Genomic DNA, 22,611 nt, shown 5'->3' with positions numbered 1-22,611 from the left:
GTGGTCTCAGTGATTTCTGTTCACAGCCTTTCTGAAAAAACTGGGGGCTATTAGATTGAGTTTTTCTGTTCTCCCGTTGATCTAACTTGACAAATTCATAGAAAACAACAACTCTTATCTTTGCATATATAATTAGCTTACTGCAATCTGATTGGATGGACAATCAACGCCATCTGTGGACATGAAATTGGTTTACTGCAATCTGACTGGTTGATTGTGTGAAAGACAACAACTTTACTTTCATTTTCTATGACTTTATTAAATTGCACTGCAAAAACTTTACTTACAACACATGAATTTTTTAAACACCAGGAATATACTGCCTTTATCAGCCATTTGGTTAAAGTCCAACATAAATATAAACTGTGCATATTTAATTAGTCTTTTTCAATCTGATTGCAGGTATATTCATTGAAATGGAATAACTTTACTTCTTAAGAATCAAATTTTGATAAAACTTAAAATAACATAATCTACAGGAATTTCTTTTCTTTGGTCAAATTTTTAGAAAAACTATATCTTTATTCCCAATGCAAAGATACCAACTTAATATGGACTTGTATTCACAATAACAGTATCTTAACATTTCTTACATCTGTGGTAATCGGATTGGTTGATCATTTGAAATACAATCACTGTACTTCTAGCTGAATGCGTGATTTCAATTTTGGTATATAAAAACTGTAACGGATGGCCTCCTAGTTATTTTCAAATTGTCTGACTACTGGCCCAGTAAAATTTTTCCAGGTACTCTGATTTGCGTCAATAAATGTTATCACCGGTTGTATGAGGTAGTAGATAATATCATAATTTGTTGCTAAAATGACCTATTGCATAAATTATTATTAAGACATTTATTCACATGCGTAAACTTTCTAGACCATCGCATGGCATAACTGCGATATTATGTTAATTAGACAAAGTCTTCTATATCTTTGCAAATCGTTAAAATGGAAAATAAAAACTTTGTTTATTATCGTAGCAATGGTACTTGACAATCAAGACCATTATGTTAATATAATCATTTTTCATTTTAAATTTTTAAACTATTATAGGAAGAACTGCCACTTGTTTATCTAAATCTTACATAATGTATCTTTAAATGATATAGAACCGGTATATTGTTGTATGAAGTAAGGTTATAAACAAAATATTCCAGCTCTCAGATATTCCTGTGTCACTTTGAAAGGGAAGCATGATCTGTTTTTATTCTAAAAATAAATACATTCTCATTTATTACCACATGTAGATATTTTCCCCGGTTACAGGAAGTAATTTTAAAACTTTTGAATGAATCCGAAAATGTACAGTAGGCTCAATTATCAAGTACGCAAGTCTGATAAAGTGTTGTTAAGTCATAAATAATACTGGATATGTAAACAGCATGATGAGATAAATGTAGTGGCTTGAAATGTGAGGTTTAGCCCAGTAGTAATGCTTTGACAAAATAAAAACCACCTTTTTACTTAAAAAGATTTTTCGGAAGGATTGTCTGAGAACCATTACATTTTTTTGTTTTAAAATATTATAACTGTTAATTAGGTAAATCTGGCACTGTAAACAGGTATATATTAATTACTAATTGTTAATCAATATATAATATTATAATTGTTAATTAAACATGCATTATGCAAGAGCTAAATCTGCCTATTTCAGGTCTTTCTTTAGGCCTGAAATGTTATCTAAATTATTAATTAGACATTAATTAACCTATCCAGGCCATAATCAACTCTAGATGGCAGCGCTAGCCTGCAATCTTTAGTGGATTGTAAGCCGATTTACTGCATAACTTTCCTTCTCTATTAAACAATTAAATGGATAATCGAGACTATGCTGTTTATCGTACTGACTTTAGTAATGATGATCGAGGCTAATGGGAATTTCAGTCACTTAGTTCTCGGTTAATAGTGGATCAATTTGAATGAAATTTTCACCAAATTGCCTTTACATTATCTAGTTTTTAACTATTATAGTGAGAACTGCCAACTTGTTACCGAATCTCCCATAATGTATCTTTAATATATAGTATTATAAAATATTAAAATTGCTAATTGTTAAAGATACATTATGGGAGAAGAGATAAAGAGCTGTCAGTTCTCACTATAATAGTTAAAAACCAGATAATGTAAAGGGTATTTGCTGAAAATTTCGGTCAATTTGATCGACTCTGAACCAAGAATTTAGCGACTTAATTTTCAGCCTAGCCTCGATCATCATTACTAAAGTTGGTACAATGAAAGTTGAGCAGCAAATCTGATCGTAATCCAGTAAATATCGCAGGCTAGTAATGACATCGAGAGTTATTATGGTCTGAATAAGTTAATAAATGTCTAGGTAATAATTTAGATAACATTTCAGGCCTAAAGAAAGACCTGCAATAGGCAGATTTAGGTCTTGCATAATGTAAGTAACCAGGTATATTATAATTACCAGTTGTTAATAATATATAATATATATTATAATTGCTAATTGTTAAAGATACATTATGTAAGATTTAGGTAAAGAGTTGGCCGTTCTTGCTATAATAGTTCAAAATAGATCATCCAAATGAATATATTGAAAATTTCATTCAAATTCTTTTACTCTGAGTGGAGATATTAGCATTTGAAAGTTTGACAAGATGTGTGCTATGGATGTAACCTCCATACAAGGTTGTTCAAAGCTTAGCCTTGCTTCACCATTTTTAGATTAAATCATTAAATGGCTGAACAGTTCTAATCTACATAAAATCAGACCTATCCGATGTATAATGTATGTTTAATTAATATATAATATTATAATTGCTAATTGTTGATTAGTATAGAACAGCATGATAAACAACCATCAACTTTATACATTTCATCCATACAAACTTCTACTCTATCTCCTGATATATTACTCAATAGTTTCTGAAATACAAAAATATATTCATCCATTACATTAGCAATTCATTTCAAACATACAAATATTTTGTGTATCCGTTGCTTGCCAGTCAATAATACATATCCATTACATTAGCAATTCACTTCAAACATACAAATATTTTGTGTATCTGTTGCTTGCCAGTCAATAATACATATCCATTACATTAGCAATTCATTTCAAACATACAAATATTTTGTGTATCTGTTGGTTGCCAGGCAATAACACATACACCCATGCACTAATGTATGCCTCTTTCACAGGTAATGCACTACTGTTCTAGACCAACTGAGCTAATGAAGAAGAGCATACACCATGCAGTGTGGTACGGGGGCATTTTGGACTGAAAAATGGTATTGCGACCAGCCCATATTTTGAATTCCAACTGTCAAGGTTTTTTTTATGTGCACACCTTTCACATGTAAATAAAGCATTAACTTGATAATAAACATATGGAAATCAGTACAATTTGATGGGTGTCTTCACCAGCATTAACAAAGCCTGTATTGCCTTTTGAATGATAACTTTAGTCTCCACCAGATTTTTCAAAGTGATAAAGGGCATCTTCTGCTTGCAATACATATATACATCCAATAACTAGGGTCTGTAAAGAGAGCTGGAGTCTGGACAAGACTGAACGATGGAAATGTTTGAGGACAATATACAACCATATTGCAATGGTAGTATAAAGGGAAAAAAGGGACTAATAAAGATACAAGGTCTTGTCTGTGATATCACCTTGGTGGAAGTGTATGTTAAATAAATCGCATCACACACACACGGTATAATACCATGGTTATTTTGAAACTAACATGGCTATGTGTGCAATGCAAGAGGGAGAATTCCAACCAGACAACTGTCAAGGGTGCTTTTACAGGACTCAGTTTTTGAAACCATTTGAATATCTAGGCACATTTTCCTAGTCAGAACATGGGATGAAAAATCCTAATGGTTCTTCTCTGCATGGATATTATAGATTAAAGCCACTCACCCCCTTCCACCTATCCCCCAAAAGAACAAGCATATCTCACCCTTTGAATAATACCTATGACTTACACAACTGTTACTTAGAATTTAGATGTTAATCTTCTATATTTATAGACTTTTAAAATAAATGAGCGATGTGTAAGACAATAAGGTATTTATATGTAATTAAACAAGTCGTTTAAAATAAGTAAGGCCACAACAATTTGACTTTTTGTTCTTTGGAAACACTTATTCACTTCCTATTTCTTTGGGAAAAAAAATTAATTTAAAAACAAAAAGACTTTGGTTGCTCTTATCAAAAGGCCTTTGTTCCTAATTTTTGAGCTTGGAAATTCTGAACAAAATATTGTTCACAAGACTAGCTAGAACGACTATTTATATATCAAGATGCCGAAGAACTAAAAATTATATTGGTTTGGCCTTAGGAGGCATATAAATGTGTTTTACTTTGTAATCGTGGTCGCCTAATTCTGGTTGTGTTTTATGAACAACTTTTCCATTGATATACAAGACATTGGCTGATGTATCCTTTTCTAGTTCCACATATTTATAATCAAACTTGGCCTTGTTTTTTACAGCCTGAAAATATAAAATAAACATACATATACAGGTACCCAAATTTAATTGTAGAAAGTAACTTATACCTGAAGGATGTTTATTCAGTGTAAAGGAAATGAATGTCCTACTTGTCTGCACCAATCAACAACGTCTCAGGGCACACCATATGCTTTAACATGTAGAACATATATTTGTAAATAGGTTATAAACACATCACGTTGACGTGTGCACACTATACATTATGACTTCTGTGTGTAGTTACATCGCTATGCATTACCTGGAACATTTCATTCGCTGCTGAACTACCACCAACAGCCATGACACCATCACCAAGCATGGTTGCTATGGATTTAAGATGAAGAACAGTCGGATGAACAGGAATTCCTGTTACAGGGAATTCTGGGAAGGTTTCTGCTATTGTTTTTACACCTTTTTCATTGGTTCTCGCACTGAGTCCTACTAAAATTTCTTTTCCTGAAATGAAATATAATGTATATTACCAAAATTAACACACCTAATCATATCATTGAAGTTAACCCCTTAGCATTTGGTACTAAATATTGACTACCCCAGTTCCCTGAAGAAAATTAGAGAAAAATTCATACAGGTATATCCGTGGAGAGCCTGAAACTGCCTGAATCTACTGTTCCAACTGCCTGAGTAATGTGAATAGCTCTCCATATTGTAGGGTCATGTGGGCGAGCCACAGCTACATGTATACACAAAGCTTGGGTGGATTAAGGAGCACTATATCTGACTGTTTCATGTAGTCTAGGTGTTAAAGGGTTAATTAGTAGTTTAGGAAGAAAAGCATACAAATTTAATAAATAAACACATTGGTCATTTCTAATTAAACCCCTAGACGGCGACAAATTAACCCCTTACAGGTACTTCAAGACCAACAAGAAGACTAAGTCATTAAAATCCTGCGCCCTTGGACATGTTTTGGAAGATAAAGGGATAGATAGCCGCTGTGACTGTGTTATTGGGAATCAACACCAAAATACTAGCAGTGTACATGTTACAGAGAGTATTGTATACTGAACACAAAGTGGAATTTGTTTCCAAATTATTAAATCCGAGAAATTTCTAATTTGTAAAAGGTACAGCTACTATAAAATAGCTTGAATGTTTGTATAAAGTTTCAAAAATATATCTTGAATGCTTTCTGGAATAAATATTGTATACAGTACCATAAGCTAAGTCAAATTTGTTTTCATGGAAATACAAAAATTATCAAATTCGACAAATTCCAAATTAGCAAAAGACACAACTACTATAATAGGCTGAAGTGTGTAAAAGATATCATGAACAGTTTATGAGATATGCTCCAGAAACAAAATCGGAACGGAAGGACGAACAGAGCCCATTTCAATATCCCTCCCTAACGGGGTAATAAAATGACACAAAGAACCCCTAGTACAATGCAGACAAGAATGGATCTCAATGATAGGATTGGGGTAGGAAAGTAAAAACGAAAATAACCCAGTATTCCCTAAACACCAAACTTGGCAAGACTGTATACACAGTATAAAGATTTAATCCAGGAAGCGTTTCAGGAAGAAGCTATTTATCTGAAGGCCTGTATGACCAAATGATTTATTGAAAAATATTAAGTCCCAAAATAATCTAGTTTGTGTTGGAGGACATTAAACCCCATTTCTCTCAATCGTTGTACTAACCTGTAAACAGAACATCTCCACCATCAACTGTTGCATCTTCATCTTTCATTTCAGTTATATCAAGTTGTAATTTATTCTGTAATACTTCTTTTATTGGTCCTGTCTGAGAGATTAAACAAATATAATATTTGATAACTGTGAGAGAGATTGAGAGAGTGTTTAACTCCACTGGACTAACATATAGTCCAATTTTATTTCAATAAATTGCTTGCTCATAGGGGTCTTTAGCAGTGGGAGGAAACCAGAGGATCCGGAGAAAACCCACCAGGTTGGACAGGTGACCATACTCCTTGTCACATACAACCGGGGAATCGAAACCATGCCAGTTGACTCAATGACAGACCTATTGATACAAAACACACACACTAGCCATTCAACCATCCAACCCCCATTTAGACTTCCAAGTTCCTCAATTATGTACAGTTTGCAAGCGATTCACAGTCTCTTAAATGATGATCAGTGTCATGGCTTTCATTATTATTTACCTCTCCACGTCTATTGACATGACCAAGCCGTGTGATTAGAGCCTTTTTACCAATAACAATGGCTGGATCTTCCACAAATATACAATCAGGATATTCCTCATCTGCATCTAGATCAATAACTTGTAATCCTAACTTTGTTAAAGCATCTTTATAATTATCTAATTGTTGTCTGGCTTTCACAAAATCTACTTCCTGAGTTTCATCCATTCTAATGGCCTCTTTCTCAAAACTTTTTGGCATTTTACGCATAAGAGCGTAATTATAGTTGAAGTAAGACATCCTGAAAATAAAAATGAAAACATCGATCTAATGTTTAAATCAATAAAAAGATGTAGGCCTATGAAGAGAATATCAAGAACGGATGCAAGAACAGAATAGCGGGGTGTAGTGGCAGCGTAAAGCACAGACCCAGACGAACATTATTAGCCTATCTTCAAAAGTGTTGACATAAAAGAACCCTTGACAGTTGGAATTTGATATAAGAAGAGTAAGCCATAGTGCAGCTGTCTGGGCAAAAATGTCCCTCATAGCATACCGTGTGGTGTATGGCATATACATGCCTGTCTTCATTACCCTACCTAATGAAACTGTTGGAGCTCTGTGTGTAGTAGTGAAATGGGGTTTAATTACTTTTCTGCACCGACTGGGCAAATGAGAGAGAGAGAAATGGGGGTTTAACATCCACTCGACACAAAGTAGGTCATTTCGGGACAAATACATGGTTCAATTCTATTTCAATAATTCGCTTGCGTCTAGGGGTCTTTTGCAGTGGGAGGAAACCGGAGGACCCGGAGAAAACCCACAAGGTTGGACAGGCGACCCTACTCCTTGTCACGTACAACCGGGGAATTGAAACCCCGTCAGTTGACTCAATGACAGACCGTATGATACAGCGCAGCACGCACATGCTAACCATTCGGCCATCCAACCCCCCTCTCAGGCCTCTGGGCAAATGAAGACAGGCATAGCCTAGAGCTACACATGCAATGTGCGGGAAATTAATCCCAGACAGCACCACAACGGTCTATTGTACTCTTATTTCAAATTTCAACTTATATGCCAATGTGTACACAGGATTTTTCGTGCCATCTGAACGACTAGATATAGACCTAGTTCTCTGTAAGGCCCTAATCCGTCCTGCACCTTCTGGGGAACCTGTGTATGGTGTCTTGATGTTCGAGTCTACATGGTAAATCGTCAAAAGATCTCTAAATAAGTAAAACAATAATAGACCAAACAATCTCTGCGACCATGCAAAATGGAAAATACATGGACCTTATAATGTCCATGAAAACACTAAGTGCACGAAGTGCTGAAATAGCTGCTACCGATTATATTATAATTATAATGTTGGCTACGGAGGGTACCTAATCTGTTTGCTGGCAGTAACAAATGATCTCCACAGCATTCCTTTCCTAAAAGTTTTAAGCGGTATTCAGAACACTTGTTTACATTTTTTGACAAAATCGGACTCCGTGGATAAGGGAAATAACTCGTGTATAATATAATTTTGTAGGGATCAGACCACGATTATTTAAACTACCGCCATGACTGTAGCTAGAGAGAGAGAGAGAGATGGGGTTTAACGTCCACTCGACACAAACTAGGCCATTTCGAGACTAACATATGGTTTTAATTTTATTTCAATAATTCGCTTGCGCGTAGGGGTCTTTAGCAGTGGGAGGAAACCGGAGGACCCGGAGAAAACCCACGAGGTTGGACAGGCGACCCTACTCCTTGTCACGTACAACACAGGCTATAAAATATTTTTTTACCAATAAAAATGTACAATCAGATTTTTCGGGCGGACAGGTAAAGTGAAAAAAAAAAAATTAATATAATTTTTTTGGGGTAAAAAAAAACAACCTTTCTGCCTTCTAGTCGGCAAAATAAAGTGCCCGGAATCCCCAATGTCGAACGGTAAACTTTTCCCTGGGAGCCGATGACCTTTTGGTCTGAAGTCACCCCGCGTTGTGCGACAGTTTTCGGGCATCGATCATTATTTCATTGATTTTCTGGAATCAATTTTTTTTAAGTGACTAATGGACGCCCCCAACACTCCCCGGCGTCCGTTACGCGCTGGTCCCTACTGAAATTTTTTTCGGTTATTTCTGACCCCCCCCCCCCCTTTAAGTTGATTGGCCCCGTACGCCTATGCGAAATAAATCAGATATAATCAACAGGATTCAATACAGGAGACAACGAAGATTTAAACACTAAACAAAATACTGAACAGATAAAAAAAACATTATTTTCATTTTTGTGTGGACCACGGTGGTTCATACCGGTGTTGGCCGAGAAAGTTCATCGGGATTTTCCGGCGTGGTTCCCCTTTGTAAGTGGTGCAGGACGGTGAGCTAAGCAAGGCAGAACGTTTAATCGTTCGGATGGGACAAAATACCACGACCCCGTGAAAACATTGGCGTGCACGTAAATGAGCCCGTGAGAGTTGGAATTTGATATAAGAGTAGGCCGTAGTACCGCTGTCCGGGCAAAATTTCCCTCATAGTACACAATATGGCGTATGCCCGTCTTCATTAGCCCAGTCGGAGCAGAACAGTAGGACCTTAAACCCCGAACAACTACACACTTTGCTTGTCCACCCAAAAGCGTACACCCCCCCCCCCCCAAAAAAAAAACCCAGAAAAAAAAAACAAAACGAAAAAACAAACAAAATACGTCTGTGCTCACCCAAATTACTTTTAATTGTATATGGACCTGGCGTATATAATATCAAGCTAAATTGATAAGTTTCCCGCCAAAATAATGAGATAAAACACGTGGAGGGCATCACGTGATCAGGGTGCTGAACTTTCATGAAAATAAAACCAGCTCTGACTCTAGTGATGAATTGGTGTTCTGTTCTCCTGTTTACATGCTGCGTGGCAAGGCAGGATTCTAAATGGCAGTGCTAGTACTCGGCTGTTAGATAGCCTGATGTACTTTAGTGGCAGCGATGGCTAGAATTTAAGTGCTTCAGATAGCGCACGAGTTTGGTACTCGGTGCCAGAAAACATAGTACTCCCGGCCAGCATGCTGTCAACATTTCAATGCCAGCATCTATTGCAAGAAATTCTGCAATGAAGTTTTCGATTTTCGATTCCAAATTTTTAATGAAATGAATCCTCTACACTGCTCTAATTTTGCTGATTCAGCCATTATGAAAAAGTGAGTAAATCTTTTGTTCTAATTTTATGAGATGTTGTTTAGGCTATTGCTGCGTTTAATTACTTACTGGTTACTTGTATGAAATAATAGGGTTTAACTCCTACTTTCTGTTCCAAAAAGATTATAATGTCATAGACATTTTAAAAAAAAAATCAGATTCCATATCAGAAATGTTAAACTTTTTTTCCGAATTTTTACTGCTTTTTAACCAAACATTTGGACCTTTGAGATCTTGGCACATTGGTAAAAAAATGATTTTTTTTTTTAACTTGACAATATCATGATCGGGACTATTGATTTGGCGGGGACCCAGGTTCACAGTCAATTTAAGGCCCGTTAACGATTATTAAAAATTACCATATTTAAAGTAGATATGATAAATTGTATTGCATAAAAATGCCCAGGGAGCAGCATACAATCACGTAAATCACATTATTACAACAAATATAATACACAACAAACAGTAGCCAAATCTCTAACTCAATATTAGCCATAATCTTTGACATTAAAAACACCAATTAGAATTTAATAGTTCAATCAATATTGATGTTGTTATAATACCTGAAAATATATCTAATAATTAAGACACAATGAACATTTTTAAATCGGCCTGTGGCCTTGTTTTCTCTGGGCTCTCAAACACCATTTGTAATGACATTTCAGGTCAATGCAGAAGTGAAATGGTCAAACGGTACTCCTCTTGTAGACTGGACTTACCAGACCCAAGTGACTACTAATGTATTTTGCCAAACATAACCGATTAAAAATTACAATAAAAATTTTAAAATTGAAAGTAAATCAATTTATATTCAGTTATATGTGCTTACAGTACTATGTGCTTTTCAACCCATTTTCGGCCATATCTAGGTTCTAAAGAATACAGGTTTAGCTCCTTTAAAAGAATGTAGCAGATTTGTATCCAGGGACTCTAATCTAATTCAGTATAAAGGCTGCTCCCTTATTAAGACCAATTTAAATCAGTCCCGCAACGGGTCTTAATGATGTGATTTCATTAGGGTATATCTGGTTTCTTAATTTACACAAACAGAAATTTATATAAAGATTCTTTCTGACCTTTGTATTGCTGGTGTCCAGAAGTTGAATATTTTGGTTTATTCATGGCAACATTGGTGTGGAATTTGTGATCGGAGGTGTTAAAATATTGATTAAATATAAATGAACTCCTAGCATTAATATTCTATTAGTTCTGTACTAGGGAATGAAGGGAATTCTAATGATAAAATATTTATGGAATGAATCAACTGTACAAAGAATTTGTAGAAATTACAGAGATTAAAGATACATAATTAAAGTGCCGGCAAGCCAGACAAATTTAATTTTAAGTTCTTCAGCTGTTTATAAACGGAGAAATTTGGGAACTCCAACCTGGGTCCTATTCTCCCCCCCCCCTCAAAAAAATTCCAATAAACCTGGAAACCTGCATGTCTACATTCTCTCTAGATTAGATATTTCTAAGTTTCTAGACCTGCATAACTAGCTTATATTTCTTTCTGTATGATGTTATTGCATATAAGTATTATTAGCTAGGTGTCGATCTGTTTTCCATATTCATATTATATTCTGACACATGTAATGAAATAATAGAAGCCATTGTAGTGCTTGACATTTCCGCTAAATTCTGTGTTATTCGAGTTTATATTGAGGAAAAGCCATAAAAATTGTTTGTGTTGATACTAATTAAACCAGAATATCAGGCGCTCAGTGCCGGACTGGGCCAACCTGTCCATGACAGGTGGGCCTAAGCTCATTAAAAAAAGTGGGCCTAAGCCTATAAAGAAAAAATAAAAAATAAAAAAAAGAAAAAAAGAAAAGAGAAAGAAAGGAGAGGGGGAGGAAAGAAAAGAAAGAAGGACAGAGAGGACAGGACACATGACAGGAGAAAAAAAAATTGCCCTTCTTCTGCTTTGGTCTGAAATGCTTGGAAAATGGGTTTGCGGTTGTCAATTTTCAAAGTGGGCCTAAGCCTATAAAGAAAAAAGAAAAAAAAGAAAGAAAAAAAGAAAAGAGAAAGAAAGGAGAGGGGGAGGAAAGAAGGAAGGAGAGGACAGGACACATTTGCCTTCTTCTGCTTTGGTCTGAAATGCTTGGAAAATGGGTTTCCCGACCACCCTCGGACATTCGCGTGCCTTCAGCGTGCTCATGACGTGCCTTCGGCGTTGTGTGGGCCTTGGTCAATGACCTGACAGGTAGGCCTTCGGCCCACCAGTCCGGCACTGCAGGCGCTTGTTCAGAGGCTGGGTCTTAGGGGTCCTGACCCCCTCCCCCTGCTTGTATAGAATATATTGTTTTTCTTACATTCAATGAAATAACATCTAACAAGCAAATGTGTGAAGCATGGTCGCCATTTTGGCCTCACTCCACTTCATTCCAATACATATAAATGTATGCACCTAAATGATCAGAAATATTGTCTCAGACCTTCTGATTTTAAAACAATTCTCAGGAAACCCACGTCACCCCTGGTCAAATTCCTGAACACTCCCCAGATACGTCTGCTGAACACTCCTCAGATACGTCTGTTTGTTGGTGGATCTTTCTTACTAGATTGTTCAACTTGATTTCCACAATAAATATAATGTTTCAACTACAGACATCTTTAATTCTTCTCTTTCATCAGAAAATATACAAGGCAGATTCTGGAATTTGAAAAGGGTTGGGTAGGTGCCCAGAAAAAAAAAATAAAATGGGATTCAAGTTCTTACTTTTCTGCCCCAACTGAACTAATGAAGATGTGCATACTCCATGCACTGTGCTAGGGGGGAATTTTGTCCAAATTTTGATTTTGAAATTTATTTTGGTTTTCCGTACTACCGAATGACTATACATTTTTCCTTGCCAGGCTGTCAATTCTGCACTACTGACAAGGGAAAACAGGACCTCCTAGCAAGCCATGCCATGCTCACCAAACCACCATAGCCAGAGTGGACTACCCCTCACCTCAATTCACCACCCCTCTAAAGCACATGCTGGCCATGACCAGCTAGATTATTTCTTTTCCAATGGTATACACACGTTTTTAGTCCCATCCGAAAAACAAGATGCTTTTCATTGCAAGGCTATTAATCCTGCATTAACGACAAGGGGAAACCAGGGGCCTTTTTCACAAAATTTTAACTAAGATAAAATACAAATTTTAGTAATTTAATTGGATAATATTAGATTGATTTTAGTGTCTAGCCAATAAAAATTGAATATCTACTAAAATTTGGATTTTATCTTTAGTTAAGATTTCGAGAAACGGGGCCCAGACTGGAAAATCAAAATTTGTCAGCCAAAATTGAAACTTCCTGATTAGCCAGTCAGCTGCATACTTCCATTTTTCATTGTTCTTATGAGTGATATTTGTTTTATGTACATTTATTGGCCTAATAATTACGGTATTTAAATATCAAGTCTACATAATATACCTATTATCTACTTATCAAATACCAGTCATTGTTTCAAACACTCATTTAATAAATACATTCAAATTATTACCACAGTTGGCTTTTAAGTAGGGCCGTAGCTACAAGCTATATTAAGAGCGGGATTCAGTGAAATAAGAAAGAAAGAACAGGAAATTTAAGAATTTTTTATATTCCATTAGATGATGTTTCAACGATTGTGAATCAAATTGCCATCCTTTGTTTCTGTTATGGTGGATTTTCTGTTTGGTATTCAGTATTATTTTAAAAGCGTGAATTTTTAAATCAAATTTTAACCCTCTAGTTGTTTTTAGGAATTGTGAACATCCATTTTTTAAACGTCAAAAGCTTAAGTTTGAAGCTTTGTTTTATTTCTTTGTTTATTTAATGAGATTTAAGAGTTTAAAAGTGACTAGACTGCATAAAGTAAATAATAATATATTTTAAACTAAACTATTAAAGAATAGACTAATTCAAGAGTTAAAATATATTATAAGTAACACAAATACAACAGTAAACTGGTACAAAAGATGAAATAGGTAAAACGGTGAGGATGAGAATACCTGTGTGAAATAAGTAAAGTGATGAAGATAAAAAATATCTATACGAGTTGGAGAAAAAGGAAATGTTTCACCTGTGTTTAGACAATAGCTACGGCCCTGCTTCAGGTGTGGAGATATTCTGCTTTAAACAGGATTTATAGTAAAATCAGGTATGGCACCATAGTATTAACAAATTCTAGTCTTAACAGAAGATTTGTGTAACTTCTGCTCTGTCTAGCTTGTGTTACAATCATAAAATAAAACCATTTTTAGAAGCTCGCATCATCATTTGAGGGATAAAATTTAGGTGGAAAGGAAACATCTGATTCACATTTCTAAATGTCTAAATTTTTCCTGAAGACCCACATTTTAAGAAAAATGCAGTTATCTTTTGGAAAATGCCTTGGTCTTTGGCTCATTGTACTGCATGAGGTTTTACCTGTTATATTTCAAGACAGGTGTTTATATTATTAGACAAATGAAATTGGGTTTATCATCCTACTTTTCTGCTCCATCCGGACTAATGAAGACATGAAAACATCATGCAGTGTACTATGAGGGGAATTTTGCCCAAACTTCAGTGCTACAGCCTACTTTTATTTCTAATTCCAACTGTTAAGGGTTCACCCATGTGTACACAACGCCTTGGTTTTTCATCCCATCTGAATGACTAGACACTATTCCTTGCCAGGCTTTCCGTCTTGCACAATTAACAAGGGGAAACCTCAAGGAAAATCACAACCAACACCAGGATCGAGCCTGGTATCTTGATGTTAGAGAGCGAGCGCATAACCCACTGAGTCACGACTATTCAACAGGTGTTCATATGATTAGATAGGTGTATATAGGTATAATAGATATATTCTGAGTTTTACATATAAAACATCTGTTATATACTTTACTATGATATAATCTACAGGTGATGACTTTACCTGTTGAAATATATCAAAAAACATTTTACTTCATTTATCTTCTATCAGTGCAACAGTAACGCCCTTTGATAGGAAGAAAAAATTTAAATCCTTTTAAAATGGGAAAATTATCTCGAGTTATACAGTGCAGTGTTTTCAAACTAGCAATTTCAATTGAAAAATTCTATATTTTTGTGGAGAAATCTGTTTGTACATTAGGCTGAGTGAATGGAGCTGTGAAAAGTGGTTGTATTTTATCACTGTCGTTTGATGTCCAGTTGCTTGTGGAAATTCTAAAGGCTAGTTATTATCCAATTGACTTGAAATTTATGCAAAAAATATTGGTTCCCGATTTGATAAAGCCTATTGATTTATGTTTGTGTTAGCTCTAGGACAAGAAGCCTGTTAAATTTTAATTATTTCATATAATTTCTCCATGGGCCCTTGATCAGTTTTCGGTACACATTCATATTATCGCCAAGAGAATAAAATGTGACAGCCTTTATGGATTGTTTGAATGACTTAGCTACTGGGGTATATGTTTCATTAACTTTCATTGCCTGGCAAACTATCTTTTATATGTACCCCTTTTCAACCTTCAAAATATCTGTATCTATGACTATGTCAAGAATCAGCCTGTAGATTCCTGATTCTATCTAACTATTCCTGAGAACGGTATGTGAAAGTTGAAGGACTAATGTATATCCACCTGGTGTGTATCTGATACTAACATGCTGTTATGGTATTTATACATCAGCTCACATGATAGTTTGATGGGCGTTTGATATTTACTCTGAAGATGTTTTATATCTGGATTCAGACCAGCAATTTTTATATCTAACTTTTCCGGCAATATTAAGTGCAATGTACAACATGTGGTCTGCAAACGCTACTTGATATATTATGGCATATTCAAGGGTGCTTAAAGCATTATATAATTATAAATCATGATAGTACTTGGGGCACCGTTGGATTGCTTAATTTTATTCTGATAGAGAGATATGGTTTAGTATTTGCCCAACACAAATAAGCATAGTCGTATGGGGAAATTTTTGACTGGGGGGGGGGGGGGCGGTGGTGGTTGGTGTCCAAAAAATGTAGTTAGGTTCTTAGTATGTTACATAATAATAATAAATTCGCTGTTAAATTGGACACATTCAAGAATACAATATTTTTTTTATACAACTTTTACAAAGTACAATTGTGTGCCCAAATTTTCCCGCTCCCAGCCCCCCCCCCCAGCTCATACGACTATGCAATTGAGGCTATTTTGAGACTAACATATGGTAACTCTTTATTCAATAATTCCTTTGAGCAACAGGTCTTTAGCAGTTGGAGGAAACATGAAACCACAGAGAAAACCCTTTAGGTTAGGCAGGTACCCCTACTCATTTAATGTACCAGTACAAGCCTTGGGTCAAAACTCATGGACAGTCTGTAAAGCACACAGATTAGATAAATCGGCCACCCACCTGTCTTGAGATATTATAATAAAGGTAACAGAAAGCACAACAGCTTGTTTCGTGGTATTACCATTATAAAATGAGGTTAGATATCCTAAAGCAGTTAGAGGCAGAAATGCTGCTATTCAGGGCAACATTATCCCCTTCAATTTACATACATAACACATAGAGATAAAAAAAATTTCTTACATAACACATGAAAATAAAATAGATTATCATATATCAGTCTCAAATTTCTTACATACATAACGCATATAAATAAAATAAATTACCATATGTCTCAAATTTCTTACCTACATAACACATAAAAATAAAATAGATTACCATATGTCTCAAATTTCTTACCTACATAACACATAAAAATAAAATATATTACCATATGTTAGTCTCACATTTCTTACATACATAACACATAAAAATAAAATATATTACCATATGTAATATGTAAGTAAGGGAGATCCCTGGTTTGTCAGCATTAACTAAGCATTGTTGTCTACATGTAAAAATTGTTGTGTCATATTTTCATTTTTTATCATAGCTTGATAATGACTAGAGAAGCCTAGTCGAAACGTCGCTCAGTAAAAAGCAGTAATTGTATTCCATAGAATTGTGACCTGTATACCATATGTTAGTCTCAAATTTGTCCTCTTTGAATTACATATGTAACACATAGAAATAAAATACATTACCATATGTTAGTCTCAAAATTATCCCCATTAAGAATAATAATATGTTTGTTTTTAAAAAAATTGTCAAGAAATAAGGAGCAAACGATTTTAAAACAGATGTTTCTGAAGAAATACAATGTAACTTGTTGTGGCCTTAATGTTCAAAGATCTGTTAGATGAATTCTGAAATTTTTTCTAATGATTATTTACCAGAAAATATAGATATTTATCAGAGTTTTTTTGTTCCAGATGAGCAGAAGACCATCAGGTAAAGAAGACAGGTTAACGGTGGTTTTAACAGAAACCAGAAACTATATAAAGATGGTGGAAGTAATAATGGTACCTGTCTTCATAAAGATGTTATTTCGATCCTGATGATAAGTTAGAAACCTGACCAGAGATAATGGTCAAACAGTGAAAGAGAAAAAAAGCCACAACGCTTTACTAATGATCTGACGTGAAGTAAAACAGATCATATTTTCGTTAAAGTTGTATGTGAGCAGCATCAGTAACAAAAGTAAGTCAATAGTTTAAAAAAAAAAAAATTCATTTGGTTTGAAAAATTGTAACTGAAATGACTTTTCTGCACCAAATTGGCTAATAAAGACAGTTAATGTCACATAGTCTGCTATGAGTGAATTTTGTCCTGGCAGTGACGCTACAGCCTATGCTTATAATATAGAGAAAGAGAGAGAGATAAATGGGGTTTAACGTCCACTTGACACAAGCTAGGTCATTTTAGGACTAACACATGGTTCAATTTTATTTCTATAATTCGCTTGAGCGTACGGGTCTTTAGCAGTGGGAGGAAACTGGAGGACCCAGAGAAAACCCACGAGCTTGGACAGGCGAATCTACTCCTTGTTACGTACAACCGGGGATTCAAAACCACGCCAGTTGACTCAATGACAGACCTTATGGTGGTAGGTTAGATCTTTATGCAAGAAAGACTTTCATGTAATTGGGTCATTTAAATTAATGAAATAGTGTCATTTGTACTGCTTACACTTATTGCTTACATTTATTTTGATTTGCAAGTGTCAGGGGATATTGGTTTTTCATACCATTCAAATAACTAGACACTTTTTCTTACCAGGCCCTACATCCCGCACAAGACACCTGACTGGGATCTAAGTTAGGACCTACTGGTTAGTGAGCCAGCGTCATACTCACTGAGCCATCGTGATTCTCTTCATTAAATAAAAGAACCGCTTTCACATTTGTTTTTTGTCCCCTCTCCGGACCTTTTTTATATTTGATTTAAATTTAATTTAATATTTATTATTTTTCTTTCAGCTCTTTCAAGATGGCTTCCAGTCCTAGGAGACTTGAAAGACAAAATAGTGAGGGCTCAGCAGAGAGTCTGAAAACATTGAACGCAGATTTGCGCAATCATTTAGCCAGACTGCGAACACAACTTGAATATCAGAAAGGCGATATTAAACAGGCTCATTGGCAGCGAGTGTTAAATGTGAGAACTGTCAGAGAAATAGAACAACAAAAATGTTCTAGAGCCCTCGAACAATTAAAATTTAAACTGGAAGTAGAGAAACAGCGAGAGTTGGAGAACTTGAAAGTTTCTCTACTGAGCAGACACGAAGGAGAGTTACTAAAAATAACTCGTCAAAGGGACGCGGAAGCCGGAAAATTAAAACAGGAACTGGACTTGAAGGAGAGAATGCTGCGTAAATTACTTGGTGAAAATCGACGAGGGTCGTTGAATCTGAATATTTTCGCCAAGAGAAATAAACTGATGAATGAGCTGGCTGATTTACGAACAAGTAAAAAAGAGCTTGAAGAATCTCTTGAATATGCAAATGAAGCAGAACGTCACCACAACTTACATGTGAAGAAAACAGCAGAAAGCTGTGAATATGAAGTACAGAAAGTTCAAAGAGAAGCTCATATGGAAATCAAACAATTGGTAAGTAAATATTACTTTATGTGTGTACGGGATCAGGGGATTTTTTGTAAAAAAAAATAAATGAAGAAGTGTGGCAATATCGATGATTTCAAGTGAAAATCACATGATTTAGGTACTATTTGACAGATGGAAAATAGCATATTCCCGTAAAGATCAAACTTGTAAAACAAAACACAAGGAGTTCACATCCCAAAACTTATCTAATGTATGAGGAAATTCAAACAATTGCTTACGCCTAGGGGGTGACAATCACCCCATACTCCCTAAGCCCAAAGTTCTTCAGATTCCTATTTGTATTTTGGTGAGGTGTAGGGGTTCTGGAGGAACAGTTTCATCACCAGACACACGATTTAGGAGGACACACCCAAAAGTCAATTAAATATGTTTTCTTTGAAGGATATACTGATAATGAGATTCTTGAAGATTCTTGTTTGAATTAGACCAGTGTGTTCCGTGGAATAAATTTGCCAAATTTCTGTGACCGCCATTAGGACACACCAATTTGATTGTCTGTTCTTCGGAAACACCTGTTTAAATTTGACTTCTTATTTCTTTGAGAAATAGACTTATTTAAAAAACAAAAGTATTTGGTTGTGTTGTTTAAAAGTGGCTGCTTATTTATCTAGAAGAACTGAAAATTAAATTGGTTTGGCCATTCCAAATTTTTAGTTGCCTAAATATTGTACCCCTTACACCACTGTATTATTTCTGTAAAGCTATGCAGAGCTAAGCAATTTCATTGGTCGATGCTTTGGGACAAGATAACTCTGAATCTAACTCAGACAGAGTGATGAAACTTAGTGTATAGTTCCACTACCAGGCACTTCAAACACTTGACTGAGTTTAATGGTGAATATTTTCTACTTAGACCAACTATAGATTATCAGTTTGATTGCTCGATTCTGTTCAAAAAGATAAATATGGAATTAATTAGTATGTAAACTATAACACATACTTATGGAAAAACAGCTACTTGTTTATTTGGGCGACGTTTCGAAGAGTATTCTCTCAACGTTATCAAGCTGTTTTTTCCATAAGTACATGTTATAGTTTATTGCTCTATCCAGTTACTATATGCCTCTCAAAGATTATTATTAGTATGTGTTATCTATTTATTATGGGATTACGATGGGGGACATCAGCCTTAATGTTGACTTGTTTCTGTTGTTTTAATACTCTACATACAGGAGGTTTTATATAATAAGTAGTTTCAACGAGAAAGGTTTGTAGTTGAACTAATCTAGCTTTCAACAATGAAGATCCCTCACGAAGTTAAATTATTAAAAAGCAATGATGTGTTTGAACTGAAAGCTGCTTAAAGTAGCTAAGTCCGTAACCCAATATCCTCCAAAACCTTCGACATTGAAAACACAATTTTTTTTTGCAATTTAAATCAACATTGGTGTGGTGATCTTACCTGGAAAATATGGGCTTCTGATATCCAATATTTCAGACAAAATAAACATTTTACCATTGGTACACGAATCGTGTACCATAATGCGTTTCAGTGCAATTTGTAACAAGGTGCTCAAAGAATGAGGCTAGACATATATTTCACATGTCATATCAAACGGTAATGCCATATTCTTATTTGTAGAGCAGGCACAATAAATACTATCGATGTTGACTGGAATAACCAGACGCTAGAAACTGACTTTCGGTTGAGACTTCTGGCGTATATCGCCGAACATAACTGATGACAATTCACAGTAAAACAGAAACGATTGAATGTAAAACAGTTTATATAAATTCCTATTATATTATTATATGTGTTGCGACCCATTTGGGCCAATTTCTAGCTCCAAAATATTACCGATTTAGCTCCTTTAGGTAGTGAGACCACCCCTCCCCCCTCCCACCTCCCTCCTCTCACAATACATTTAAGATATAAAGTAATATACCCCTGATGACTGTCTTTCATCTATATCTATTTGCACACCTGCATCTTTAAAGGTAGGTACATATGAATTCCACCTGTGATCTTTACTTTGTTTTCTGACTGCTAACAGTAATGAGACCCCCATGACTAGCTTAATAACGTCTTCATATTATTCCTGGAAGTTGTACTAAACGTACATGTCTTGTAACTGCCCATTTGGTTAGTTATGGCTTTTATTTGTCGACAGACGCCTGCTATTTTTGAAAGGTATGCAGAAATTCTTTGCAGATGGCATTATTGTTTATTTACTTCTAAGAGAATGAAATATGGCAACCAATATCATGCTTATAACCCTTTTCATCTCTTCCAAATAATTACTGAATTATCAGCTATAATAATGTCTTTATACCTGCCAACATTGTCAGACTTAATTATATTACTATAGAATAACGACCATTCCTAGATAAATTGGTTTCCCAATGACACCAGTTCTTGCCCTTAAACCTCGGATTCAATGATGTAGAAAATATTAACTACAATGGATGTAGGGGCAACCGGGCAAGTCCAGGAATTTGAGCAACAAGAGGATTCTAACGTGGAGACAAGGTCAAGTTTGATGGGAGGTTTGGAGGATTACCAAAGAATTTGATAAAATCAGGAGCTCTTAGACAATATTGCAGCTCATTTAGATGTATACGATTAGAGTGGAGGGAGGTCAAAACGGCAGCAATATGTTTCACACTTTTGTTTCTTAGACATTATTTTGATGAAGGGGGGTTGGATGGCCGAATGGTTAGCACATGCACGATGTATTGTGAGGTCTGTCATTTAGTCAACTGGCGTAGATTCGATTTCTAGGTTGTAGGGGACAAGGAATAGGGTCGTCTGTCCAACCTCGAGATTTTTTTTCCGGGTCCTCCGGTTTTCTCCCACTGCTAAAGACCCCCACACGCAAGCGAATTATTGAAATAAAATTAAACCGTGTGTTGGGCCCGAAATGACCTAGTTTGTGTCGAGTGGACGTTAAAATCAATTTCTCTCTCTCTCTCTCTCACTTTGATGAATGTCGGAGAAAAAAACCCAGGACCCCTCAACCCCACCCCTTGGATGAAGGATGATGGTTGCCTTACTTATGTTGGTTGCCTTACCCTCATGCTTTGGGGAGCAATTTATGGTGGTCAACATTTTTTTGCCACAAAAATAGCCTATATTTGAAATTTTGTTCAAAATTGTGAAACCCCAAAATGTAATTTCAAGATGGTGAAAGTCATTCTGAACATTAATAGTTAATTAAAACTAGTGATGAAAGATGGATGTAGAAGAAATAAGGAAGAATGCTGAGCTTTAGTGTATTAAACAAGTGATGAAAGATGGATGGTAGAAGAAATATGATGAGATTTAGGATAAAAGAATTTGACGGTTCAGTGTTAAAATCATGTGTGTATTTATTGACAGATCTTGTTATTATACGAACTGACAGAATGTATTAATTCTTTTCCATCAAAGCATTTTCTCACAAATAGAGCCAGTTATACATAAAACAACTATTCTCTGATAAAATTATGGACATAATTGGTTGAATACCATGAAGATAGTTTGGAGAGATACCCTTCAGCCATTAGTCGCAAGCTCCAGCATTGTAGTTTTGATGTCTGTGTACATGCTAAGAATATTTTATGTTATTTGCCTCAGGATTATATCCTAAAAAAACAAGAAGAATGTCAAAACTTTGCTGGAGGAAAATGTCATTGATACTTTTATGTGATGTCGGCCGACAAGGGGGTTAGAAATTTTAGCCCTTTCAACAAGTGTTCCTGATGAACTTAAATTCAAACAGGTGTATCCAAATGGATCTTTATTCACATTACAAATCTGTGAATACCTAACTCACTTAATTCTTGTTGGTGGGGGTGGGTGGTCGAATGGTTTAATGTGTGCACTTTAGATCATTAGGAGGGCCTGACAAGGACAGCTGTCTAGTCGTTCGGATGGGACGAAAAACCGAGGTCCCGTGTACA

The 22,611-nt window shown here is 35.5% G+C and overlaps 2 protein-coding genes across 4 annotated transcripts in view; one reads left to right on the top strand and one right to left on the bottom strand.

The window, feature by feature from the left end:
• Window positions 1-218: 218 nt before the first annotated feature.
• Window positions 219-8,091, bottom strand: LOC126815493 (N(G),N(G)-dimethylarginine dimethylaminohydrolase 1-like). Its single transcript, XM_056099942.1, has 6 exons — window positions 7,981-8,091; window positions 6,614-6,893; window positions 6,129-6,231; window positions 4,724-4,920; window positions 4,336-4,467; window positions 219-2,888 (listed from the first exon to the last, which is right to left on the bottom strand). The coding sequence occupies exons 1-6, from the start codon at window positions 8,019-8,021 to the stop codon at window positions 2,784-2,786; spliced, it is 858 nt and encodes a 285-aa protein (XP_055955917.1). The 5' UTR covers window positions 8,022-8,091; the 3' UTR covers window positions 219-2,783.
• A 9,995-nt stretch (window positions 8,092-18,086) lies between these two features.
• The window catches only part of LOC126815292 (centromere protein F), a 118,931-nt gene continuing 114,406 nt past the window's right edge, over window positions 18,087-22,611 (top strand). For all 3 annotated transcript variants that reach the window (XM_056099506.1, XM_050540858.2, XM_056099504.1), the window contains exon 1: window positions 18,087-18,714. In XM_056099506.1, the coding sequence (XP_055955481.1) occupies window positions 18,097-18,714 (618 nt within the window). In that variant the 5' untranslated portion in view covers window positions 18,087-18,096. The remainder of the gene's footprint in view (window positions 18,715-22,611) is intronic.

The sequence above is a fragment of the Patella vulgata genome, chromosome 3 (genome assembly GCF_932274485.2).
Source record: "Patella vulgata chromosome 3, xgPatVulg1.2, whole genome shotgun sequence".
NCBI classification, from domain to species: domain Eukaryota; kingdom Metazoa; phylum Mollusca; class Gastropoda; family Patellidae; genus Patella; species Patella vulgata.
Note: the sequence above shows the minus strand (reverse complement) of the source record. Positions and strands in the feature narration are given on the sequence as shown.

Bases quoted from the DNA above. Each gene is read 5' to 3' on its own strand.
- LOC126815493 (XM_056099942.1), bottom strand. From the start codon at position 8,021: ATGCTGTGGAGATCATTTGTTACTGCCAGCAAACAGATTAG. The intron at 6,894-7,980 runs GTACCCTCCGTA...TTTTATTTTCAG, and splicing joins ACTGCCAGCAAACAGATTAG to GATGTCTTACTTCAACTATA. The intron at 4,921-6,128 runs GTTAGTACAACG...ATTTCATTTCAG, and splicing joins TGGAGATGTTCTGTTTACAG to GAAAAGAAATTTTAGTAGGA.